Source organism: Oryza brachyantha, chromosome 1, assembly GCF_000231095.2.
Source record: "Oryza brachyantha chromosome 1, ObraRS2, whole genome shotgun sequence".
NCBI classification, from domain to species: Eukaryota; Viridiplantae; Streptophyta; class Magnoliopsida; order Poales; family Poaceae; genus Oryza; species Oryza brachyantha.
The window spans coordinates 2,412,550-2,436,136 of record NC_023163.2 but is presented as its reverse complement, the minus strand read 5'-3'; the positions used below and the strand labels follow the sequence as shown (position 1 = coordinate 2,436,136).

The window sequence follows — 23,587 nt, the reverse complement described above, 5'->3', positions numbered from 1 at the left end:
ATGGTACCCGTTAAGCTATAGGTTAGGTATAGGTTTTGGATTAAACCCACGGATGTTCATTGGGGCCCAAAAATCTAACAACACCTTGAAACGTTCGACATGAAGCATGCTTATTATCCAGTTTTATAAATCGGGAGCATGAGAATATTGTTAATGCATGACTGACCGTTTGTGTCGATATGATTAAATGGTTGAATGTTAGAATTTGTCGAGCTTAGTCTTACTTACTTACTATTACTATTGTATTTTTTTTTATTTTCTTGTTGCTATATTAATCAATCGGTTCGCTGCATTTAAATATTAAAAAACCTTAATATACTCATGTAGATGTTTTAATTAAGATATTTTTTGTTTGATATGGTTTCAACCATGGGTACCCATCGGGTTTCGGGACCTGACGGGTATGGGTATGGGTTTAATTTTTCACCCATAAAGATCGATGCGTATGGGTTTACCTTACAGTCACGGGCTCTGTGACGGGTGGATTTTTACAAAACCCGCCCTAAACCTGACCGATGAATCCACCGCTAATCTCACCTGTAAACTCACGAATTTTTTTATTTTTTAAACCTTTTTAATAAATAATTAAAAAATATTTTCACCGTATGAACCTTTTGGCCACGCCAGTATTGGTGGCGTGACAAAATAACACTGTTACGCAGAGAATTTGACGTGACGGACTACACTATTGTCGCCGGCGTGGCAAGATTGGTGTTGCAAGTCTGCCACATCAAACACTCTGCGTAAAAATGTTATCTTGCCACGCCAATGTTGGTGGCGTGACCAAAAGATTCATGCACTAACAAAAATATTTTCTCGAGATTTAGTAATAAATTTATTTATTAAAAGGTTTTAAAAAATAAAAAATTCTAACCCACCCGCCCCCGTCGCCGGCCTAAACGCGTCCAGCTCATCGTCCCCGTTTCACCGGTCACGCCATCTAACCCCGGGGGGGCAATCTCGCCATTTCCCGCGCCAACCATGAGCTCCTCCTGATATTAAGAGCGCTTCAGTCTCTCCTCCTCCGCTACTCCCCCAACACGAACTGGTTCAAGGCCGTCGTACTGATCTCCTTCTCCAGGAGGCTTGGCTTTGGATGCTCCCAGGATCGATCTCGCTCCTCCCCCGGTAATCTCCTCCTTCCTTCCGCTTTCTCCTCCCCGAGTCCCCGTGTTTGTTTGTTTGTTTGTTTGTTTGTTTGTTCTCTGGTGCTGCTTCGCGGTTTGGGAGTTTGAATTTTGTTTAGGTGCGTTTCTTGCACGATTGTTTCCACGTTTTCCGCCGCGAAATGGAGGAGTTATTTTGGGTGGTTCTTGGCCCGAGACGTTTCTGTTCGAAAAAGAGAGGATTTTGTGCAGAGTATACTTTGGTGTTCGTCGCTGGGCTGTGCCTTCTCTCTGTGCGTGCAGCAGTGGAGGGCCAAAATGACGAGTGTGATTTTGGTGCTAGGTTTTTTTAGAAGAAATGTTTTTTTTTGTTGAATACGATCTGATAAAATATTTTTTTGCGGAATACTATTGTTTATTCTTTTGATCTGTGCCTTGTCTTTGTAGCAGGTCAAATGGGATTAAGTGTGGTGTTATTGTTCTTGTTTTTTTTTCTTCCCTCATGTATCACGTACTGTTTCTTAGTGTTCACTCATTTCCGTGGTATGAGGGTACTCAGGAGAAAGAAAGCATGATAATGATTTTCAGACTTTTGGTGTGGTTATGATTTCTGAGCTCATGTTCGCTTATTCTGCATGATGCTGAAAGAAAAAGGACCTTTTTTCCTGCTTAAATTGACTTTTTTTAAAAAAAAATACACATTCTTTTAAATTGACCATGATAATTTACTAGTACTTGATTATGTGCTTTATTTTACATATTTTTCACATGCAAAACTTGCTTGGTGTTTCTGTATTGTCACCATTAGAAAGCTTCTGTAGCTAATAGATTCAAGCGTAGCAGTTCTTGCTGTGTGGCCATTTCCTCTAAAGACCCCTTTGAACTTGGTATGTGTCCATGGTCTCAGATAGTCTTCCTAGAAGAGATCAACCGATCGAATGAATAATTAAGTATTTCCATGCTTGTTGTAGAACATGCATATCGGTGACCACTTAGTTGGTGCATGTTCCTATTGACAACTGTTTGGATTAGGGGTCCTGCAAATGTTTTAGATTCTGTATCTTGCTGTTATTAACTCGTACTACCATTGGTTAGAAGAAGCTATTGATATGAATGAAAATTTTCCCCAAATTATTGGAACACCTTCTGATAGTTTTGTCTGTTTGTTTGGGTCCACTTGCTAGTTTCTAGAGAGTATGACAAATTATTTGCAAGATCGCTTCATATGCATGCCTAGCTGTGTTCATTAATTCTATCCATGTTCACATGGGTGGAAAAAATTTCCTCTGAAGATAGAATACAGTTATCTGAGATCTCAGATAGGTTTATTTGTTGGCATGAATGGAAAATTGCAATTGACATTGAAATGTGCTGGTCGACTAGTTGTATGTCAATAACTGCCCTCGCCCCATGCCTGCATCTGTCCATGTTGGTGTGGCTGTAAGCAAGGCCAAGTTTTGTGGGTCACAATCATTTTTGTTTTAAAAAATTAACCATTCATTTATTGGGTGGGTAGACGTTGACAAGAACATATCCAATTGCAGATTTTTCAGCTTGAATCTGGACCTCTTCGGTCTATGTGGGAGCAGAACATATTTGCTGTTCTGGGCTGTGCTTAAGTTTATTTGTTTTTCTGGCCTAACAATGGAGTGGTAGTTGGCACATGTTTAGTGTGGTGTGTGATAACCAAGTCCTAGCCATTTTTTTTCCATTATTGAGTTTTCCAACTAATATTGATTCCTGCAATATTTTATCAACTTCGTTGTTGTTAGTAATTACCATGTTAGTTTGTCTTGAGAAGCTTGGTCTTTTGAGTTCATTTCTGGGCTTCAGGCTTCCCCACTACTGTATTGATCTATTTTGGGATAAATGAACCTGAATAATATTTTTCCAGTTTCCAGATAAGCGTTTTTATGGTAAACACTGTATAGTTATAGCTTTCTGTAAGAGAAGATAAGGTGCTATTCAAGAATGTAGGGATCCCTTTTCTACTTGGTAGGTTTATATTTCACTTCCAGGCCATCTCTTCTGCTTCTGCCTTAGATAGCAGCTGATGCTTATCAACATTTTGCTCTGCCAGTGCTGATTAGCTGATAAGATCATAAGACATTCATGAATTATATAGCAGTTTGCCCCTCCTTTTGGTAGCCAATGAATGTTCTCTCCCTGCAGTATGGATTGATATGTCTAGTCTCTTTCCTTGTCTCGTTGAGAAGTGGAAGCAGTACTTCCTGTGCATAGGCAATGGAATAACTACACTGGTTGTTACTGTGTTACACTTTAAGCTGTTTGTATATGCAGAAAAATTGTGCCACGGCTCAATTCACAACTTAAATTGTTTAGGCGAAACTCATCATTCGGACAATGCATGATTTTCTATATCTTAAACCTTACCCTTAGGCTGTGTGTTTTGTCTATTCTATCATCAGCAGTGAAATACTTGTAAATTGATCTAGTTTTATTTGTTAGTTGCAAATTACTTGTCATCATCAAACTTATTCACTTGTATCTATCGCCCTCTCATTTTTGCCTCCATCATGATTAGGGCTGCATTTGAGGAGTTATCTTATTTTTGGTCAAGATGAAGCGCATGCACAGGATGCCAACAAGGAAGTCCCATTCATGGTGGTGGGACAGCCACATTAGTCCCAAAAACTCCAAATGGCTAGCTGAGAATCTAGAAGGTAACACCTTTTGTTTCAGGAATTGCAGTATGTACTTTGATTCTTTGTTTCTTGACAGAATTATCAATCTTTAGTACCTTGTTTATGTAGCTTGCTAATATTTCATCCTGCAATCCAACTATGCATAGCACAACTTTTCCTTAACATAACATTTTGTGAACAAACAGAGATGGATAAGCAAGTAAAAGATATGCTGAAGCTCATTGAGGATGAAGGTGATTCTTTTGCAAAGAAGGCCGAGATGTATTTTGAACGGCGGCCTTTGCTTGTAACTCAAGTTGAGAACTTCTATCGCATGTATCGCGCTCTTGCTGAGCGTTATGACAATGTGACCGGGGAATTACGCAAGAATATTCCATCGTCACTCCAATCGCAAGGCTCTCTTAGTGTGTCTGAATCTGATTCTGAGACACAATCTATTCCCCCAACTCCTGAGCCTAACTTGGAAGAGAAAACACCAAAACAGAAGCGTAAAACAAGAGCAGCTGGCTTTGATGTCTTCCTTGGTTCTGGTGGAAGCTCAGACGTTTCCAAGAAGGGGAGTGATGGATCATCATCTTCTTCAGAATCTGATTCTGAGGTCGATGAAGCGAGAGAAGAAAACAGTGATGGAAGCCCTTTTGCACTGAATGCGCGAATTGCCGAGCTAGAAGACGAGCTTCAGGAAGCAAGGGAAAAACTTGAGGCACTTGAGGAAAAGAATACGCGTTGCCAATGCGAAAAACTTGAGGAGAAGTTGAAGGCTTCGCATTCAGAAATCAACAGCCTTCAGAAGGAACTTGAAGAAAAAGTCCGATCTTTGGAGAGTAACAGAGGCATTAACAGCGAAAAGGAAGATTTGGAAGCTGCAATTCTGGCAAACAAGAATGAGATCGAGGAGCTGAAAGGAAGAATAGCCTCAGCAGATAGGCACTATGAAGGCCAACTAGCTCATCGTGACCATGAAGTGGCAAAGTGCAAGGAGCTTGAACAAGTTTATGAGAGGTATTCCCATGATAAATCTACTCTTGAGACAGAAGTAAGAAAGCTCCAAGACGTTGTCAAGAATTTTGAAGGTGACCTGGCAAAAATATCACAGGAGAAATTACAGCTCGAGGCCAAGGTTAGGGAGCTTGAGCAAGCATCTCACAGCCTAGATGATTCATCAGCAGAGATCATGAAGCTACAGGAAACAATCAAGGATCTGCAAACAAGACTGGATAATGATTCAAATGAGAAGAGAATGCTCGAAGAACGTGCTATCGAGTTCGAACAAGTTCACAGGGAGCTGGAGGGTTCAAGAACTGAGGTGGCAGAGCTACAAGCTACAATCAACGATCTGAAAGCTGAGCTAGGAAGAGCTCTGCAAGAGAAATCCCATCTGGAGAGCCGTATCAAGGATCTTGAACAATCAATGGCTTGTAATCTGGAAAAATTCTTGCTGGAGAAATCCTCACTTGATGCCGAGATCGAAGAACTGACAGAGGTAAATGCTTCTCTCGAAGCCAAGCTGACATCCACTGATGCACAGCTCCAAGAACTCCAAGAGGAGAAATCACAAGCTTCCATTGACAGCGAGAAGCATATCTCCGATCTTAGAACAAAGCTCGAGCTTCTTTCATCAGAGAAAGCCGGAGTGGTGAGCAGGCTGTCCAGCTTGTCAGCTGACGTCACGGCTCGTGATGAGAGGATCAGTGAGATGGACGGCCACCTGCACCAGCTGCACCTGGAGCACGCCGAGCTGATCGCCGAGGCCGGCGCTGCGCGGGCGGCGGCGTCGGAGCTGCGCGGCCGGGTGTCGGAGCTGGAGGAGGAGGTGGAGAGGCAGAAGCGGATGGTGGCCGACGGCGCGGAGGGGAAGCGGGAGGCGATCCGGCAGCTCTGCTTCTCGCTGGAGCACTACCGCCATGGGTACCAGCAGCTCCGGCAGCTGCTGCAGGGCCACCACAAGAGGCCATTGGTGATGGCCACCTGAGAGTTGAGTGAGAGGATCGTCGTCGGCCATGGCGAGAAATCAACCGTATCATCACACCTCTCTTGTTCTTGTTCTTGTTGTTCTTGTGTTGCATGTGTATCTGATGAGTATGGACAGCCATTTTTATTTCTCTCTGTTTTTTTGTAACGAATCTGTCGAGTTCTTCTACCGTGAGCTTGTCGAGATGAATTGGTGATTGCCTTGCCAATCTGGCAATCTGTGAGCCTCTTGAGACGCCATGGGAGGTGGAGAAGACGAGAAGGTCAGGAGGAGGCGCCGAGGGGGTCAGAGATCACGGCCAACCCCGGCCGTCGGTCGCCGGAGCTCCGCCGCCTTCCGTCCAAATGGCCCTAAGAACAAATAAGAAACTTTGAGGGACCTTTGTGAAAAATGAACCCAGCCAGAGCCAGTCGCGTCGCTCAACGCGTAGTAGGGCCCACACGTACAGGTTGGGTGTAAAAGAGAATATAATACTCTTACGATTTTATTGATTTTTCGACGGATTGATCATTTGTTTTATTTAAAAGATTATATAATTATTTATTATTTTATTATGATTTAATTTATTACTAAAGTAACTTTAACTTTAAGTATGATTTATAATTTTATATATTTAATAAAGTTTTTAAATTAGACGAATGATTAGATGTAAATCAAAAGGTCAACGACGTTAAATAAAAACAGGGGACTCGAGGGTGTAATGGAAAATTTTGACTCTTATATTTTGAGTTAATTTTAGCTTTTTTTCTAATCAAAGTTTGTTTTCCTACTTTTACATTTAGATAATTAGCGATATATATAAGTTTTATTTATAATTATTTTCGTTCGTACTGCCGTTTGATTTTTTTTATTGGTCATCGGTTAGGTGGTCCCACATGTCAGCCCCGCGGTCACAAGGACGTAACCCCCTCCTCGTCGCCGTCCGCCGGAGCGCCGCCACATCCCTCCCGGTCTCCCGGAGGCCACGTTCTAGCCGCGAATGCATCTCTCCTCCGGACCGGCGGCGGCGGAGTTCCCCCTCACGCGTGGGGCCACGTGGTGGTGGAGGGCCCACCCGTCGGTTTCCCATGCCTGCCCCCGCCGCCGCTCGCCGGAGCGCCGCCGATTCACATCCACCCTCCGCGTACCGCTCCTCCCTCCTAGAGGTCACGCCGTTCGCGTGCAAAATCGCCCATGTATTGTATTACCTTACCACTCAACGCTGATTCGAAGCTGTTAACATGAGCGGTGGATGATATCTTGATCAACAGATCAAGGCTTCAGCTTTTTAGGTAAGTTGCAATTCTACATTTACTTCTGCGACAATTTTGAATTTTGCTCTGTTCTTGTTTAAATATGAGCAATAGTTGTCACGGCACATGGCATACTTCCCATTTCTATGATCAAATCCTGAAATTCATACCATGTCCAAGTGTCCAACTGCTTGAACAACCATTTTTCCCCCCTCTGAAGTAAAGTAGTAAAGTGCAGTTTCTTGCATCTGTTTATCTATTGCTGTAAGAAACAGACAGTAAAGCTTTACTCCTAAATTTTCAACTTGGAGTTTCACTCTTATTGTGCCTGAAGGTGTCTGCATAGGGAAGCATGACTGATTGACTAGTATCAACCCAATAATACTTTCAGTTTCAGAGATCACGGCAGAAATGATGGGAGGCTGCAGCTATGGATTCCTGTCTCTGACTTGCCCATGCCTCGGGCTGCCCCTACTTTTCTCCACAATTCGCTCCTGGATTAGTTCATAACATTCTTGAATCTTGCAAAAAGATCCTCACTAGTAGCAGGAACACGGCAATATTGTCAGCCGCTGATGCACCCCATACTGTACTCCTGCGTGTGTACAAGCAGACAGCACAGCTACTAAAATACAAGGAGATGTGTGCATGGATCCGAGTATTAAATCATATGAATCCATCGGTCGTATCAGATGGTCCTTTCTTTAATACCATGGGGATCAGGGATTCAGAAAACATCACATGATGGAGCCTTTTACAGGCACTGTTTGCCTGAACTGAACTGAACTCAGTTACGCGTTTCATTCAGAGTTCATGCTTCAGTTTCTTGCCGATTCAATTGGCTAACTCTCCCTCATTGATGCCTATTTAACATTGCTTAATCTCTCTTCCTGCAGTTTTATCTTGTTTCTGACCTGCACGCATCAGTCATCCAGACTACAGATCCAACGGTAGAGATTTGCCTTTGTTCTTCTCGTGAATGCTATATAAGGTCACATATGGCTATTGGTTTTCTGTGTTATCCTTCTGACAGAATATTTTGGAATTTGCAGGTCTTTCTTTTGTTTCTATGTTAGCTCCTTAGTCATAGACTCTGAGGATGGAAAAATTTTAGAAGGTATCAATACCTCCACTCCTGTTTTCTCATGGTTTGCTATTTCCCTTTCTCTTTTGGAATTTTTATACTTTTACCTCTTATTTGTATATGTCTATCTACATCTCCTACTTATGCACACATTTATTAATTTCCATAGTAAGAATTCAATGCATGGTTCACATACAACCAATCTCCAGCAACCTTGCTGTCCTTTTTTTTTCCATTTAAGCAAAAAAAGGAAAGAAATCTCCAGCAACCAATTTCCATGGCTGGTGACACCATGTGCCACTATTTATTTCTTGTCTATTTTGTTCCATCCTTTTGCTGTTATCTTCTGTTTTCCTTTTTTAAATTTTGGAGATTGGTAACAAAACACCGTACTTGTTCCCCATGTGTGAACAAAAAGGTTCATACTTCATACTTCTCCCCTCTCTCTCTCTCTGCTTCCAGTTTTCTTCTTTAAAAGCACAGGTAGATCTTGGATCCTTCGAGTAGCAATACACATGGTAGTAGGAGTAGGTGGGAAGCAGTCATCTTCCACCGTCTCGTGCCTTGCATGTTCCAAATCTCACTGTACCACCCTACGCGTTTGCTTCAAGCATTGACCGGGAAGCACATATCCAGCTACATGTTCTTGACCCGTTCTTCTTCTTCTTCCTGTATCTCCGTGGTGTTTTGAATGCTCAGATTTGGTCATCATGAACAAAAGCTGAGATCTTTTGGTGCAGTATACTCGCCTCCGGTTCTGAAAGAGCCTCTGCTTCTCAGGTGAGATTATGCTATTGATGTGGAGTGGCTTGCTTGTGTAGAACAATCTGTTCATTTCCTTTCAGTTGTATTCTTCAGTTTATTGTTTGGAAAGAAATGGTTATTTCCAAGATCTCTCAGAACTTCCACAAGGATTTTATTATCCTTTGGTTTGGTATTGGTTTGATCGCCACCACCGTTTCTTTCCGAATGCTTTTTTTTTTAATGGAACAGTAAGACGCTTTTCTGATGTGAGTATTTGTGTTTTGGTAAAAAGAAAGTAACTCTTTTTTTTTGCACTATATTGTTCAATATGAGCAGCTGTACTGGTTACTTATTTTGCATAAAAACTCAATGAATTACCTGGTGATCTGAATTCTGACATGATGTAATTCCTACCTAGGTTCTATCATTTCTTAGATTTAGTTATCTGATTCTCACCATGATAACATGAGGAGATAGTATCATCTCAACACAGAATCTCCTCACGAACTTATTTTTAGCAAATTTCTTCAACAACTCTCTGTTCTAGTGATCTTGTACCATTTGAATACTTGATATTAGATGCGCATTTGATTGTCCAACTAACAAGGGCTAGGTACCTTCTAAATACTTAAGACGGATCTCTTGATAATAAAAGGCTGATGGCATTGTTTCACTTACATGCCTATTTACTTCTTTTTTTTTTGGTTTAGGATGATTTAGGTCGATTTTATCCTGTAGACTGGTATCCATATCTTTGTCATGATGTTTATGATTGATAATTATCATTACTGACCATGCACATTTCCCCTGTCTCATTCAATGCTTGAATCTGTTATATTTCTAGATTTTCCTGAAAGATATCTGAACAATGAAGCCACCTTTGGAGAGGAACCCTACCAAGAAGCGCCATTCGTGGTGGTGGGACAGTCACATTAGCCCTAAGAACTCAAAATGGCTTGCAGAAAATCTTGAAGGTGAGCTGAAACTTTAACAGGGAAAAATGGATATTTGAATGTAATAATACTCGCTACTACTATGGATTTTTTTAGAGATACTATCATATCAATGCATCTCCAGGTACAGTACCATTGCTGATTATAGTTTACTGCACTGAGATGAACTTAAATGAACAATAAACCAATGGAAGTACACCATCTATTTACTTATTTACTTAGGAGTCAAATGCTTTTGATACACTTATGGTACCCTGATGGTACAGTGGCATTATCTGATTGTACATCAAATTAATGACCTGGATGTGGGTAGTTAAGTAAATGGATTCATGATGTACTGTCCCTATAGCTAGAGATGGATTTATGATGTATTGCTGATATAGCTAGAGAAGTAATAAGACATCCTTGATTGTTTATCATTCATTCATCCTTGATTGTTTATCATTCATTCTGTGATGATATTCGTTTCCATAGACAAGTACCAACATTACTGCACACATTTTCTTTAGCAATAAAACTGCCATTGAAGAAAAGTAATGCTGTTGATGTTTTCCCTTACACTTCATCCCATTATGTATTTTGTTACTATTGTTCGCGTGTACTCTAGCCTAATCTAATCTCTCCCTGAACTGGAAAAAAAATGCAGAGATGGACAAGCAAGTGAAGGAAATGCTGCAGCTGATTGAGGAGGACGGTGATTCCTTCGCGAAGAAAGCACAGATGTACTACCAGAGGCGTCCAATGCTCATCACCCACGTCGAAAATTTCTACCGGATGTACCGTGCTCTAGCTGAGCGTTATGACAATGTCACTGGTGAATTGCGCAAGAACATCACTACAAGGCTGCAGTATCAGGGATCTTTGACAGGTTCAGACTACGGTTCTGAGCTGCAAAGGTCACCCTCACCATCTCCTGAACCACAGAAATCCTGGACAAGAGAGCAGAGCCCTAGAGCTGCCGGTTTCGATGTCTTCCTGTCCAACAAGAGCAATGGCTCACCGGCCTCAAGGAAGGAGCATGAGGATTTGGCTTCACAGTCAGAATCTGATGCAAAGTCTGAAGATGGTGAGGATGATGGCATTGCCTACACATTGCACCAGAGAGTTCTTGAGCTTGAGGATGAGCTCAATGCCGCAAAACAGAAACTGCATAATGCTAATGAAAAACTTGAGATTTTGGAAGAGAGGAACTTGAGGTGCCATTGTGATTCTAAACAAAATGGAAACAGTGCTGACCAAAGTGCAACAAAGGATAAGCTACAGTCTTCACAACAAGAGATTGACAATCTCAAAAACAGTCTTGAAGTTTTGTCAGAAGAGCACTCTAGGCTGTTGGGACAAAACAAGAAACTGGAGGCTGAAATTGTCAATCTAAAGGAAGAAATTGCTTCAGATAGACAGCAATTTGAGGAGAAACTATCTCATAGTGATGCTGAAATTGACAAGTGCAGGCAAGAACTTGCTGATGCTTCTGAGAAGCTTCTGCAAGAGAAGTCATCCAACAGTTCAGTGACAGCTGAGTTGCAGGGTACAATTGAAAGCATCAGGCTCAAACTTGAAAAAGTTTGTGAGGAGAAATTACTCGTGGAGAACAAGTTTAAGCAGCTGGAGGAAGCAAACTCTGAAGCTGAAAAGTACAATCAAGAACTATCTCATGCTACAGAGAGGCTTTCAGAAGAGAAGTTCAAACACGAGGCTGAGATTCTTGCATTGAATCAGGCCATTGAACATCTGAAATCCAAACTGGAGAGCATTGCTCAAGAGAAATCGCTGCTTAAATCATGGTTTACCGACCTAGAGCAAGTTGTGGAGCAAGGAAGGAGAATTTTCCCAGAGTAGCCGAATGCCGTCAGAAAAAAAAATTCAGTAGCTAGCATTTAGCAAATTAGCTTTCTTTTTTCCTTCTAATACACCATGGATACAAACTTGAGAAGTCCTACGACTCCAACCATGCATCATCAGTGTACTTCTCTTCTTTGATTCTTCCCTTGCTGAGGCAGTGCATGCTGCATGGTGGTGAGTGGTGACGTGCTGATGGGCTGTGAGACATTTGTGCTGAACGTATTCCCCTTGGCAATAAAATGGTTTTAAATCATACTTCTGAGATAAAAGTATTATACTGAGTAATGTAGAAAGTAAGGGGCATGGTTGTGTGAGTTTTGGTTTGTAGAAACATAAACAATTTTGATATATCTAAAAAAGAGTTACTACATCCTCTTTGCATGCCTACAAATTACCACGTTAATTTAAGAAGAAAAAGAGAAGACCTGCTACGTTTGACCGCGGTGGGTTCATATTACAAAGGATATTGAAATATAATTGTATACAAAATATAAGGTGAAAGTAAAGAAATAAGTGTGTGAAATACGATCATATTATGACATAGATATAAGTTTTGTATATTAAATCCAATTCTGCTATCTCGTGTTGCAAATGTTTGATGTTGTCAAGCAAAAGAGGCGAATGCTGCTTGTTTCTCTACCAAATTAAACCATTGTAAATTACTCATGGACTACCCTCTAATTGTTTTGCTTGAAATTACATGTCTTGTGGTTTCTGTAACACAAGTTGTAGGGTGAAGGAATCAAGGAACGGTATATCGGTATGATGTTCAAACCAGCTCATCGGTTCAGGACCCTCCACGGTTCAAAACCATTGAGGAAAAATGTGTTCTTGTAGACAGAGACAGTTGCAGGAAGAGTGCAAGACATGATTATGCTTGCATGCTGCGTGATTAACCATGTAACTATTTCAGCCATTTTGCTGCCGATAGTAATGCGAAAGCCATTGCATCTCAAATTCTGAGATGTGATGATCTTCTTTGCTCCTGGTGTCAATGAGCTTTGTTCAGATGAAATTTGAGCTTTGTAAAGTGCTGTCAGTGAGCTGCCTTTGGTTAAACATACATGATGATTCAACTAAGGTGATGGTCAGTTTAGCTGAATCGTAATGTGGGTTATACCATCATCATTTCTGATCCATTCAGTTACCAGTAGAAATGGAGTTATTCATAATATTTCTGACCCATTCAGATCTCCTTCAAAACGCTTGATTTTTATTCTACGAAATCCCTCCAAATTAATCCTTTATAGTGACTTAAAAGATATTGAATTGCACAAAAATATCTTTTTTTTCTTACCATGCAAATCGCTGAACTCTGATGACTTGAACCCTCCTCGGCGAGGTCAGCGTCCTCGCCGCCGCCGTCTCGTCCGACTCCGGCTGTACGCGCGCGCGACGCGATGCCCCGGCCGGCCGGCGCCACCGCCCGCGTGTCCCTCTACCTCCGCCGGGCCCGCCTCATCGACTCCCTGCGCCTCCGCCTCCGCTCCCCTTCCTCGCCGCCGCCTTTGCCCCCGCCCGACGACCCCGTCGTCGCGCTCCACGCCATCCGCGCCGCCCCCACGCCGGCGTCGGCGGTCTCCATCTTCCGCGCCGTCCCGACGCCCCAGCCGCTCCCGCTCTTCCAGGCCCTCGCCTCCCGGCTCGCCTCCTTCGCCGCGCTCCCCGACCTCCGCTCCCTCCTCGCCTGCTTCCCCTTGCCCCCGCCGCCTCTCGCTCGCCTCCGCCTCCTCGCCGCCGCGGGGGACCACGCCTCCGCCCTCGACGCCTTCGCTTCCGTTCCGGCCACGCCGCACCGCCCCGCCGAGGCGCACAACCTCCTCATGGAACTCCACGTCCGCGCCGCTGACCATGCCGCCACCGTGGAGGCCTTCCGCTCCATGGTCCGGGAAGGCGCGCTCCCGAACGCCCGCACCTACACCGTCGTCATCGCCCACCTTGCCTCCGCGGGGTTCGTGGACCAGGCGCTCGAGGTGTTCCGCCTCCTCCCGTCGTTGCGCGCGCGGCGGACCACCCGGCAGTACAACGTGCTCGCCGAGGCGCTTGCGGCGGCGGGGAAGTTCGAGCAGCTCCGGTGGCTCGTCCGCGAGATGGTGGCCGTCGACGGCGTCATGCCCGGTCCGCAAATGCGGGCCGCCATCGCCGCCATGAGGGAAGAGGGCCACACGGAGGGCACGGAGGATTTCCTCGAGGAGCTTTCACCAAACGAACGAATCGGTTACGCCGTGGACGACGTCGAGGGCGAGGGAGATAGCGAGGAGGAGGAGGACGATGAAGACGCGGCCAACCGTGACAAGGGCAGAGGCAGAGCTCAGGCAACGCTGAAGCCATGGCTGGACCCGCGCGAGCTCGCCAGGGCGCTGGAAGGATGGGAGCCGAGGGAGGTGGCCGAGCTGGAGGCCGCTGGGATCGTGTGGACGCCGCGCCTCGTGTGCAAGCTGCTGCGCGCGTTCAAGAAGGCAGAGACGGCATGGGAGTTCTTCTGCTGGGTGGCGTGCCGCCCCGGCGGCTTCGCGCACGACCGGCACACGGTGGCGAGGATGGTCGCCATCCTCGCCCGCGCCGGCCACGTCGAACTGGTCGAACGCCTTCTGGGCAAGGTGCGGTCCGATGGCATCCTCCTCCCGTTCGCCACCGTGCGGCTGGTCATCGACTTCTACGGCCTCTCCAAGAAGGCCGACGCGGCGATCAGGGTGTTCCGGGAAGCCGACTCCATCTGCGGCGCCCTGTCGAGGCCCAACCTGACGCTGCTCTGCTCGTCGCTGCTGCGGACGCTGGCGAAATGCCGGAGAGGTGTGGACGCCATGGAGCTCCTCGAGGAGATGATGGCGCGGGGCGTCCTCCCCGACCTGCAGACGTTCTCCGGCCTGATGGAGCACCTGGCCGGCGCCGGCGACCTCAAGGGCGTGCACCGGCTGCTCGGGCTGGTCCGGCAGTGCGATCTGCAGCCCGACGGGTACATGTACAGCGTGCTGGTCAGGGCCTACTGCAAGCAGGAGCGCGCCGCGCTCGCGCTGAAGCTGTTCGACGAAATGCGCGGCGCTGGGGTCGCCCCCGACGCGCCCACCAAGGCGCTGCTGGTGAAGAGCCTCTGGAGGGAGGGCAAGCTCCGGGAGGCGGCGCAGGTGGAGGAGAGGTGCGAGGACACGGCCGGCGGCCTCCCGGAGGCGTCGCCGGGGCACGTATGGACGGCGAGCGCCGCCGACCTGGAGAAGGTATTCGACATCTACTACGGTTGCTTCACTCAGCCTCGTGCAGCACAAACAGCATGACAGATGGCTCGTTTCGCCATTACTCCACAGATGACTCCGCTTGCAATCAAGATAGCAAAAATGGTCACCATTCTCATGTCAATCTGAGTGTTCATTGCGATGCAGCTTAGCCATGACAACGATGAGAGAATGGTGGCTTCCAACCCTGGGCATAGAAGCTTTGTTAATTTTGCGGGAATTAGACTGATTTTGATTTTGAGTGAATTCAAACTGCTTTCTGCAGAATTGCTACAAAATTTGACAAAAGGGTAGAGGCTACGTCCTCCGTTTTAAATTATTAAGCCTTGTCTAGATTTATATGGATGCTAATTAATCTACATATATAAACTATATACGTTTATCAATCGATGAATTTAAATAATACTAGACAGTCTTACAATATGGTAGTATTTGGCAAGTCTCGTTCTCTTAAATCTAACCACTGGCACCTTCGTCTTTTCGCTTATGTTGTGCTTATAAGCTAGAGTTTAAATTTTTAACTTTAAATTTGGAGTTGATTTTGAGTTTTTTTTTTCACCAGAGTTTATTTTTACTCTTAACTTTTAGATCTCATATATAAATTTTTATTCATAAATTATTTTTATTTGCAAATAAACCATTTGTGAAAAAGACAATCAATCACCCCTTGGAACGGAGTTAGCTGGGCTTCGGCACTAAAAAGATGTATTACCTTTGTCTCATAACAACTTCAGCTAGGAGTAATAATGGGCCAATGCTCTTGGGTCTTTTCATAACCCTACTTAAATCAAACAACTATAAAATAAAATTTAGCTCACTCTATTTTAAGCCTAACTCTTAAATTTTATATGCAAAAAGCTTGATACTGTTACCACCCCTAGTTGCAACCCTCTATTTTAAATTTCTGCAGTTATTATGGGACAGATAGTGGACTTCCGGGCCTAGTACAGGGGGAGGCCCAAATACTCCACGGCCCAGCAGCCCAGCGTCTCCTCTTCTGTGATTTGCGTCTCTCTCATCAAGTACAGCGCGTCGCCGACTCGCCGCCGGTGTGATCGTCTCGTGAATCTCGTCTCGTCTCGTCTCCGCTTCTCGTTTAATTTCGAATCCCAATTTCCAAGCGATCCATCGCCTCCACCGATCGAGGCCGCCGCCGCCGTAGCTTCTCGATCGCTGGGGAGTCCGAGCTCCAGCACCTCGAGGGGCGGCGGCCACCACCGGAAGTGCCGCGTCGCCAGTCGCCGCGGCCTTCCCCTCGGCTCTCTAGCCCCTCCCGTCGCCGCCTGCCGCCGCCGCGGGCGCTCTCGCCTCATCGGTGCGTGGACTGTGGCCCGTGGGTTCGCCTCTTAATTTCTGAAACTTCACGCGCGCTATACACCGTCGTGTCTTCATTTTGCAGCTGGGAGGTAGATCGCTCATCGTTTTGTTCGTAATGCTGCAATGGATGGGGGGTTCGCGGAGGAAGGTGTATGCTGTGAGTACCACAGATCTCCCTCCATCCTTCTCTGCTGTTCTACATCACAATTAGTTTTAGGCATCGTTCCTATCAACTTTTTTTTTTTAAACTGAAAAAGTGCAATGGTCTTCGCTGATTGGCATGTGAAAACTTTCAAGCAATCGCTCCATGTAGCACTATTTGTACTAACAAGCTACTAACATTTGTCTACGTTTGGGCGTCTGTGTTCTGCATGCTTGTTCCTGAATTGAGCAGTCCAGGAAATCAACGCAGAGCAGGTAACTTTGTTAGTTTCGACGGCGCCATCAAGTCATGTTGTTTTGTCAATAACTCAAAATCATTATGTTGATAGAACAATTTGTGCTACTTTTGAACAATGCTCCACAGGCAGAGGCAATACTTTGAACAAAAGAAAAGGCAACAGCAGAGGCCAGGAGTGCAGAGCCAGGTTGATGTAGCAGGCACAGGTGGTCAAGCTTATGATGATCAGGCGCCTCGATCACTTGATGTTCTAAACCTGAATAATCTGGCTACTCCAAATAGACATAACAGTCGCCCTGAAAGTGAGTCGTATGTTTTGCAGTGGTATACTTGTAGTAGTGAACATCTTTGCTCTACATGATTTTTCTGCATCTTATCTTTCTTGTTCTTCTAGCACAATTTCTGGATTTGTTTTTATCAGGTAGATTGTGCAATGGCACTCTTGTTAAAGTGCAACAAGAAGGTTAGGAGCTTAGGAAAATATGGGACAAATGAACAAATAATGATAGTCGCACCTTGCTGTTGCACCAACTTATGACAATCACTAATGGTTTCCTGGTTATAATCTAGACATAAAACCATTATTGGAATTTTATCTGATTGGACTGTACCGTGCACTTTCTTTCCTTTTTTGTAGCCAGCATGGTTTTTGTGTAGTAGTCTCTTTTAATTATCGTTGCATGATTTCATCCTAAAACTGAGTTCATGTCTTTTTATCCTCCAGCATTATCTTACATTAATTGTTTTACTGTTATTTCAGATGTAGGTATAGTAGTTCCACCACTGGATTGCACTCCTTTAAATGCTTCTCCTATAGAGACACTAAAGAATGTCACTTCTTTATGCAGCAATTTGAAGGAAGCAAGTAAGGGTTCAACCTTCTTTATATGATTCAAAGGAACTCATAACACCATTCTTGTTTTGTTTCATGACATGTATTTCAATATACCCACATTGACATGATCATATGAATCCACAAATTTCAAAATTCATTAGATTTCTTTTCTTTTCTTTTTTTATGTTTCTCTCTTGAATGTGCAGCTACCAAAATAAGAATGAGATATGATATTATTTCTGAAGCATGTAATGCTTTTTTTAGATAAAGTCCAGCTATTCATATACTGATTTGCTGCTACTGTGCAGGTTCTCAGCCAAGGTCAGTATCTACATGCAGTATGATAAGTGTGCACCTGGTTAATCGATCTTGTTTTGTAATTTTTGTGAGATGTCATCTTGTTCGTTGGCAGATTTTCATCACCCTCTGATCATCAAGATGGTGCAGCTTCTGCCAACCCATATGAGGAACCGATTGGTTGCAAAATGACCCCACCAAGAAACAGCAGTGTCAAGAAGCAAAATTCAAATGGGGAACTCAACAGAGGTGATGTTTCTTTCCCTACTATCAGTTGGTTATTTCTAATAGAGCTACTCATTCAAGTATATGCATTGCAAATGTGTATAAAAATGAGAAGCATGCTCATTGTAAGTATGGTATAAAAAGGGGAAATCATTACTGACATGTATTAGCCCTAATGAGGAATGACAACGTTTAGTCCAGTCAGGAATTATTTCTTGCAACCGAAGGTCAAATTATCTGCATGGAACATTGATAATCAAATTTATCAACAAGTAACTTCCAGTATAAATGAGATTGATGCACTTGTTATTATCCAAAGTTTTGATTTGATGAACTATGATTTTCCCTTGCAGAAATCTCACTTTTTGATTTGGTCAGTGATGAGGGACCAGATAATATATCTACTGCACGCCCTGCCCATGAAGCTCATGTTTCGTTTTCTGTTAAAGGTGCATGTTCCAAGAACATCAAATGCTTAATTGCTATATGTAATTTTGATCTTGCTGACTGTATATTTGGTGGGGATATTTTATTTCTTCACACTGTTGGGATATTTTCCATGACCACTTGCACGTAAACAATATCATCCTATTGACATATGTTTTATTAAAGGTTTTACTGGTCCATGTGTAATTCTTACAGTTTACTTATGATATTGTAATCGTGTTTCTGTTAGAAATTTGCATGTTTAGTCATTATCTTTGAGTCCATTGCCTTTGCCTTCAATAAAGACATACACAAATAGTTCATTTTGCATATTTTTTATGCTTCTGTTTCAGGCGTTGGTCATGTCAAGATGGAAACACCTCCTCAATCACCAAGATCCATCAAAAGGTCAAATGATTAAATTTTTTTTATCCAATGGCTATCCCAGCTATTGTGTTAAGCATGTGTAAAGAATTTAAGAAATAAACATTGTCCCATTTACCAGCACGTAATAGTATGTCTTCTTTCTCTTGATGTGTATGTTTCTTGGCGAACGATAGTTTGACAGTTCTCTATAAAGTTCCAGGGGATCATACAACTGAGGAAGTAATAATTCTCTATTTATCTCATGGAAAACTTCTCATGCAGTAAACAAATTTATCTAAGAATCTAGTTGTCTTAGTGAAATTCAAATTCGTTGATAAGCTGTTAAGCAGTAATAAGAACTCGTCCCTAAAGCTTACAAGAACAAACGAATGGTCCAGTTGGGGTAGGTTTTGGTGCAAATGACCCACTTTGTTCACCTTGCTTCTATATGATATAGCTAAGATAAGCAAAAGAACCATGGGAGATTCTAATGACTGAACCTTTCACACTTCATCCCTAACTATCTTGTAATTACTTTGATTTTGTAGGACTTTACCTTTGCCTCCAAAAGTCATGCGGTACACACAGAACAAAGCTAGAAGGTCTATCCCCTTTGATGCCACAAAGGAATTGGTGAGAATTTGAGCTGTCTTATTTGATCATATCCAAATGTTATATAATGTAGTAAGAACAAAGAATATGAAAGTAGGTGGTACAAAACATTATTAATACAATCTTGGGGACTATGTTGGACTGGTTACCTAAACTTACATACATTGACAATTGGTGAATCTTTTCATCTATTATTGTGGACAGTCTTACAGTAGAACTCTGATATATTCTTCTACCAAAAATAAAAATAAATAAAAATGCAAAGAATCCATTTAAGCTAACGTTTCCCTTGTACATTTTATATGATGCATGTTCTCCTTTAGATTACTTGACAAAGTTATGGCATGATTATTCTTACCAAATTAGATGTATTAATGGAACCTGCTATTTCTAATTAAAATTGCAAACACTCATTTCATGTTGTCCTTACAGGATTCTATAATAAACAATATCGACGTACTGAAAGAGCGAAGATTTTCAGAAAAAAGGACTTGTTCTTTAGGTGAATCAGGCTACGAAAGAAGCAAACAATCTAACTGTTATTTTCCACATTCATTTGAGAACCACAATGATAAATTCTTTCCCGAGGATGAAGACATGTTTTGTGAACCACGAGCTCAAAAAGGTTGGCGATGTAAGTAATTCTGTGTCATTTTATTACTACGTTTTGTCACTTGAGTTGTCTAGCCTTCTGAAAATATTGCACCATCCATGATGAATGTTCTACCTTTTATTCTCTTAACAGCAAAGCATGGTAGGTTGGATGACAATTTAGTTGATGAAAATTCTGAGAGATTGTGGAAGATGGAATCATTTAACTCAGATGATCGTTTTCCTACTCCAAGAGTGGAACAATTTGATACACTTGACTACGGTTTTAAAGACAGGTACTCTCCAGAACAAAGGTTGCTTGTCCACATATCTTTGGGTTTAAGTAATATGTTTTTATAGACCACGCAATTATCTTTCCTTTTTGCAGAACTTCAAAAAGAACTAACACAAGATTTGAGACATCAGGTTAGAGTTATCTGTGTTTATGTTAACCATGTCACAATACACGTGCCATAAACTTATGTTTTTGTTACTAAACTTTGCAAGTTGATTTCTAACCTGGTTATGAAGCATAAACATATAATTGACTGATTATACAACGATAAGTATCATCATTATCTGCTTACGTATTCCTGTACTTGAGAAATAAATAACATTGGTGATTTAAAACAGTTACCTGTGTAGCTTGACAAGCTGGAGAATTTGGTTCTTGGTAATGATTCATCAGCAATGTCAGCCATCAAGCATGGTTAAAAGTGCAATGGAGAAACACTTGATACTTTGCTTTTTGATAATGTTTTGACCCTTGGTCTTCCTAGCAGAATGCTCACATATTATACCTGTATACTTTTCTGACTAATTAGAATTCCATGCTTCTAAATTATACTTTTGTTGAAGGAATTGCGGCAACACATGACCTCTTTTCTGATCATTCATTGATGGACAATGCCAATGATACAGTGCTTTTTGACTGGGAAAGGTGAGCATAGTAGTGACTCCTGCAGTCCTGCAAATTATATCCATACAGAAGTCTTATATTAATACTATTCTGGACAGGCACCCACCAATTAAGAAAATATCCAACTCGAAGAGTACATTTGGTCCTTCTGCTTGGTCTTTCGACATGGTAGATGATTCAGAGAGAAGGAGAAGTCCACTGAGGTATTAGGACAATTAGCTTAAATCGTTTGTCTAAAGTGGGATCATTGTGTGTTCTAATGTTATTAAAGAGTTACCGGGATTTGTCTTTCTGACCTTCCCAAACTATTATTTACAGCGAAGAATCATGCTCATCAGCTGCAGGTCAGTGAATTTTACCTTTTACTTCTGTTCCTTTTCTCAAGTGAATAACCTTTACATTAATGGTTAATGCGTTCTCCAGTAGACTAGGGTGTTCTGAATGTAGCATTTTATCTTTTTTTTTTGTTGTGAAATTAAAGTAAAGAAGGATGGATCCTGCAAGAAACCATCACTGTCGGTACAATGCGAAGAGAATAAAATGAATGAGAAGGATGGCTTTCATATAAGATTTGATAAGTTGGATGTTCCAAAAATGGATGCACATCTTGATGGAATTTCACTATTCGACGATCTGGAAGAACCCCATAAAATATCAGATGATCAGAATAATCTCGAAACTTCATATTGGTCAGACAAGGCTACAGAGAAACAGAGAACTCGAGAACCAAGTTGTCGGGTATCACTTAAGGAGAAGTTTTCCAACTGGGGTTCTACTTCTCCTACTGCCCATCTGAAGGGCAGAATTGGATTAAATAACCCATCGACTTGCACTGTGTTGCATGAGGATAAGCCTTTCAATTCTGTATCAAATATGAGCACGTATCAAACTGTGGGGTCAAGTTCACCTGAAAGGAGGCCAGCTTCAAAAGTTCCTCCTGTCTTTCACAGACCTGACAATGCCATTTTTGATGATGACATTAACCCACAGAGTTCTGTTTCAGATATATTTGGCAATAGAATTGAATTTTCAAAACCAATCTGTTCTATGGGTCTTCAGAGTGACATTGATATGAGTACTTTCTTGGCAGAGAAGATAGACAAAAGGAAAGAAGATAATTTTGATAGCTCCAAGAACCAAAATGCAGACATATTTCTTGCAAATAACTCTGTGAGTTCTGTTAGCCAAAATGTAGTTGGTCAACACGGGTCATATCCTCAGCAGCCTGGCAAGGATTTATTAAGACAAGGATTCAGTCCTGGTATTGATTTTCAGGATTCCAGACTAAATTCATTTTGGGAGGATGGCCATGCTGATAATGGTACTTTTCAAGGAGATGCTGAACCGAGTGATCTGTTAACAACAAAAAATGGTGATAAGAATGAACGCAAAATCGAGAAGCTCTTGAAGCCGGAAATAAAAATATTGACAGAAGCACCTCAAGCTTATGCAGATTTCAGGAATGATATAAGAGAAGCTGAAACCTTCTCTGATGGATCAGACGTGACTAATCCTCCTGGAGTACAGAAGCAGACATCATTAGCAGCACAGGTTCCTGCAAACTTGGGTTGTCTTCAGGAAATTTCAAGAGAAATGCCCCAAGTTCATGCTCATGTTGAATGTGTAAAAAAGGAAAAGATGTAAGTAAATGCATCCTTCGAATGTCTTCCTTTCCTACACTGCTATCTGTTTTCTAGATTTTACAGAGGCTCTTTTCATTCTAAATTACCAGAGAGAATCCTTCTGTTGATTTCAATACTCCATTGCGTTTGAGAAACAAGATTCCTGATATTGATCATTCCAAAAGCAATTTTGTGTTCCATTCACCTTTTGTTGGAGGTTCGTTGTCCATTCCATCACTCTGTAGTCTGTACCCCATCTTTCACTCTGTACCCATCTTTTTTTTTCTCATCTCATGTTTTCTGATCTCTAGAGGAGGTGGGGGTTGAGAAGAAGATGATAGCAAGTGTGTCACCGAACAACAGTGATGTTCAGTATAAAGTTATGCTTGAACATCGTGTTCTCCGACGGCTTTGTGTTCAGAAGATAGTGGTTGATACACCAGTCAAGAACAAGCTAGATAAGGTAATGTCGAACAGCTAAGTTGCAACCCATAATGCCATCGGTCTCTTTTCTTAAAATTATGCCAAGGTGGTTCTGTCTGCCCATGCTATTGGGCCCAATTTCATGTGCCCTATGTTTTTTTCCCTGTTCTGTGAGGAAGTGCGGAAGATACTGTGCTGATGTGCAACTTAATATTGATTCGATCACTATCCATTTGGCAATGCTTGCCAAATGTCAGTATGTCACTATCGTATATAATAACATTTTATAAATACCATGTTTCTGCTTTTTCTCAGCAAATTGGTTTTTTTTTCTGATATGCCATTTTACACAGGATAATCATTTCAAGATGATGAAGGATGGGTATCATGTCCTACCAAGAAGTGTTTAAACAGGTAAACAACAGGAATACAACATGCCTTATAAGATCTTGTATTGAGGTGAGAAATTACTCGAGTGGTTAGATGTGTGATTCATTGTGTCAGAGTTGAAATGATGAAGTATGTAAAGCATTCGTCTGCTTCTATCTGTGACCTGAGTGATTATTTAGGACCAAAATGATTCCAGGGTTTTTATCTGCAATAATTTGGCACCGCTGAAAGTAAATGAGATAAATGAGCAGATACTAGCTGCGTATGGTTTGTTTTATGAGAAATTCACTCCTTCCCAATGTGCATATGTGGCGTGCACCTACAAGTCTTTAACT

At 42.5% G+C, this 23,587-nt stretch overlaps 4 protein-coding genes across 5 annotated transcripts; all 4 read left to right on the top strand.

The window, feature by feature from the left end:
- The first annotated feature begins 1,038 nt into the window (after nucleotides 1-1,038).
- Nucleotides 1,039-6,238, top strand: LOC102704650 (protein NETWORKED 4B-like). The gene is made up of 3 exons (XM_006643733.3): nucleotides 1,039-1,128; nucleotides 3,652-3,790; nucleotides 3,958-6,238. Exons 2-3 carry the CDS (start codon nucleotides 3,688-3,690, stop codon nucleotides 5,742-5,744), a joined length of 1,890 nt encoding a protein of 629 aa, XP_006643796.1. The 5' UTR covers nucleotides 1,039-1,128; nucleotides 3,652-3,687; the 3' UTR covers nucleotides 5,745-6,238.
- Nucleotides 6,239-6,624: 386 nt separating this feature from the next.
- Nucleotides 6,625-11,924, top strand: LOC102704369 (protein NETWORKED 4B-like). 2 transcript variants are annotated; one of them, XM_006643732.3, is made up of 6 exons: nucleotides 6,625-7,015; nucleotides 7,873-7,926; nucleotides 8,029-8,093; nucleotides 8,760-8,840; nucleotides 9,649-9,778; nucleotides 10,404-11,924. In XM_006643732.3, the coding sequence occupies exons 5-6, from the start codon at nucleotides 9,673-9,675 to the stop codon at nucleotides 11,594-11,596; spliced, it is 1,299 nt and encodes a 432-aa protein (XP_006643795.1). In that variant the 5' UTR covers nucleotides 6,625-7,015; nucleotides 7,873-7,926; nucleotides 8,029-8,093; nucleotides 8,760-8,840; nucleotides 9,649-9,672; the 3' UTR covers nucleotides 11,597-11,924. The 2 variants fall into 2 exon arrangements, with proteins under 2 accessions (XP_006643795.1, XP_015691467.1); XM_015835981.2 differs by lacking the exon at nucleotides 6,625-7,015 and adding an exon at nucleotides 7,720-7,766.
- Nucleotides 11,925-12,907: 983 nt separating this feature from the next.
- Nucleotides 12,908-15,203, top strand: LOC102704093 (pentatricopeptide repeat-containing protein At5g66631). Its single transcript, XM_006643731.3, has one exon. It carries the CDS (start codon nucleotides 13,000-13,002, stop codon nucleotides 14,869-14,871), a length of 1,872 nt encoding a protein of 623 aa, XP_006643794.2. The 5' UTR covers nucleotides 12,908-12,999; the 3' UTR covers nucleotides 14,872-15,203.
- A 673-nt stretch (nucleotides 15,204-15,876) lies between these two features.
- Nucleotides 15,877-23,516, top strand: LOC102703174. The gene is made up of 20 exons (XM_015843841.2): nucleotides 15,877-16,144; nucleotides 16,229-16,303; nucleotides 16,541-16,563; nucleotides 16,673-16,848; nucleotides 17,307-17,411; nucleotides 17,690-17,702; nucleotides 17,794-17,927; nucleotides 18,257-18,352; nucleotides 18,683-18,737; nucleotides 19,244-19,328; nucleotides 19,740-19,941; nucleotides 20,053-20,194; nucleotides 20,287-20,324; nucleotides 20,757-20,838; nucleotides 20,916-21,020; nucleotides 21,136-21,161; nucleotides 21,299-22,457; nucleotides 22,550-22,656; nucleotides 22,751-22,902; nucleotides 23,216-23,516. The coding sequence occupies exons 2-20, from the start codon at nucleotides 16,262-16,264 to the stop codon at nucleotides 23,270-23,272; spliced, it is 2,799 nt and encodes a 932-aa protein (XP_015699327.1). The 5' UTR covers nucleotides 15,877-16,144; nucleotides 16,229-16,261; the 3' UTR covers nucleotides 23,273-23,516.
- The last annotated feature ends 71 nt before the right edge of the window (nucleotides 23,517-23,587 follow it).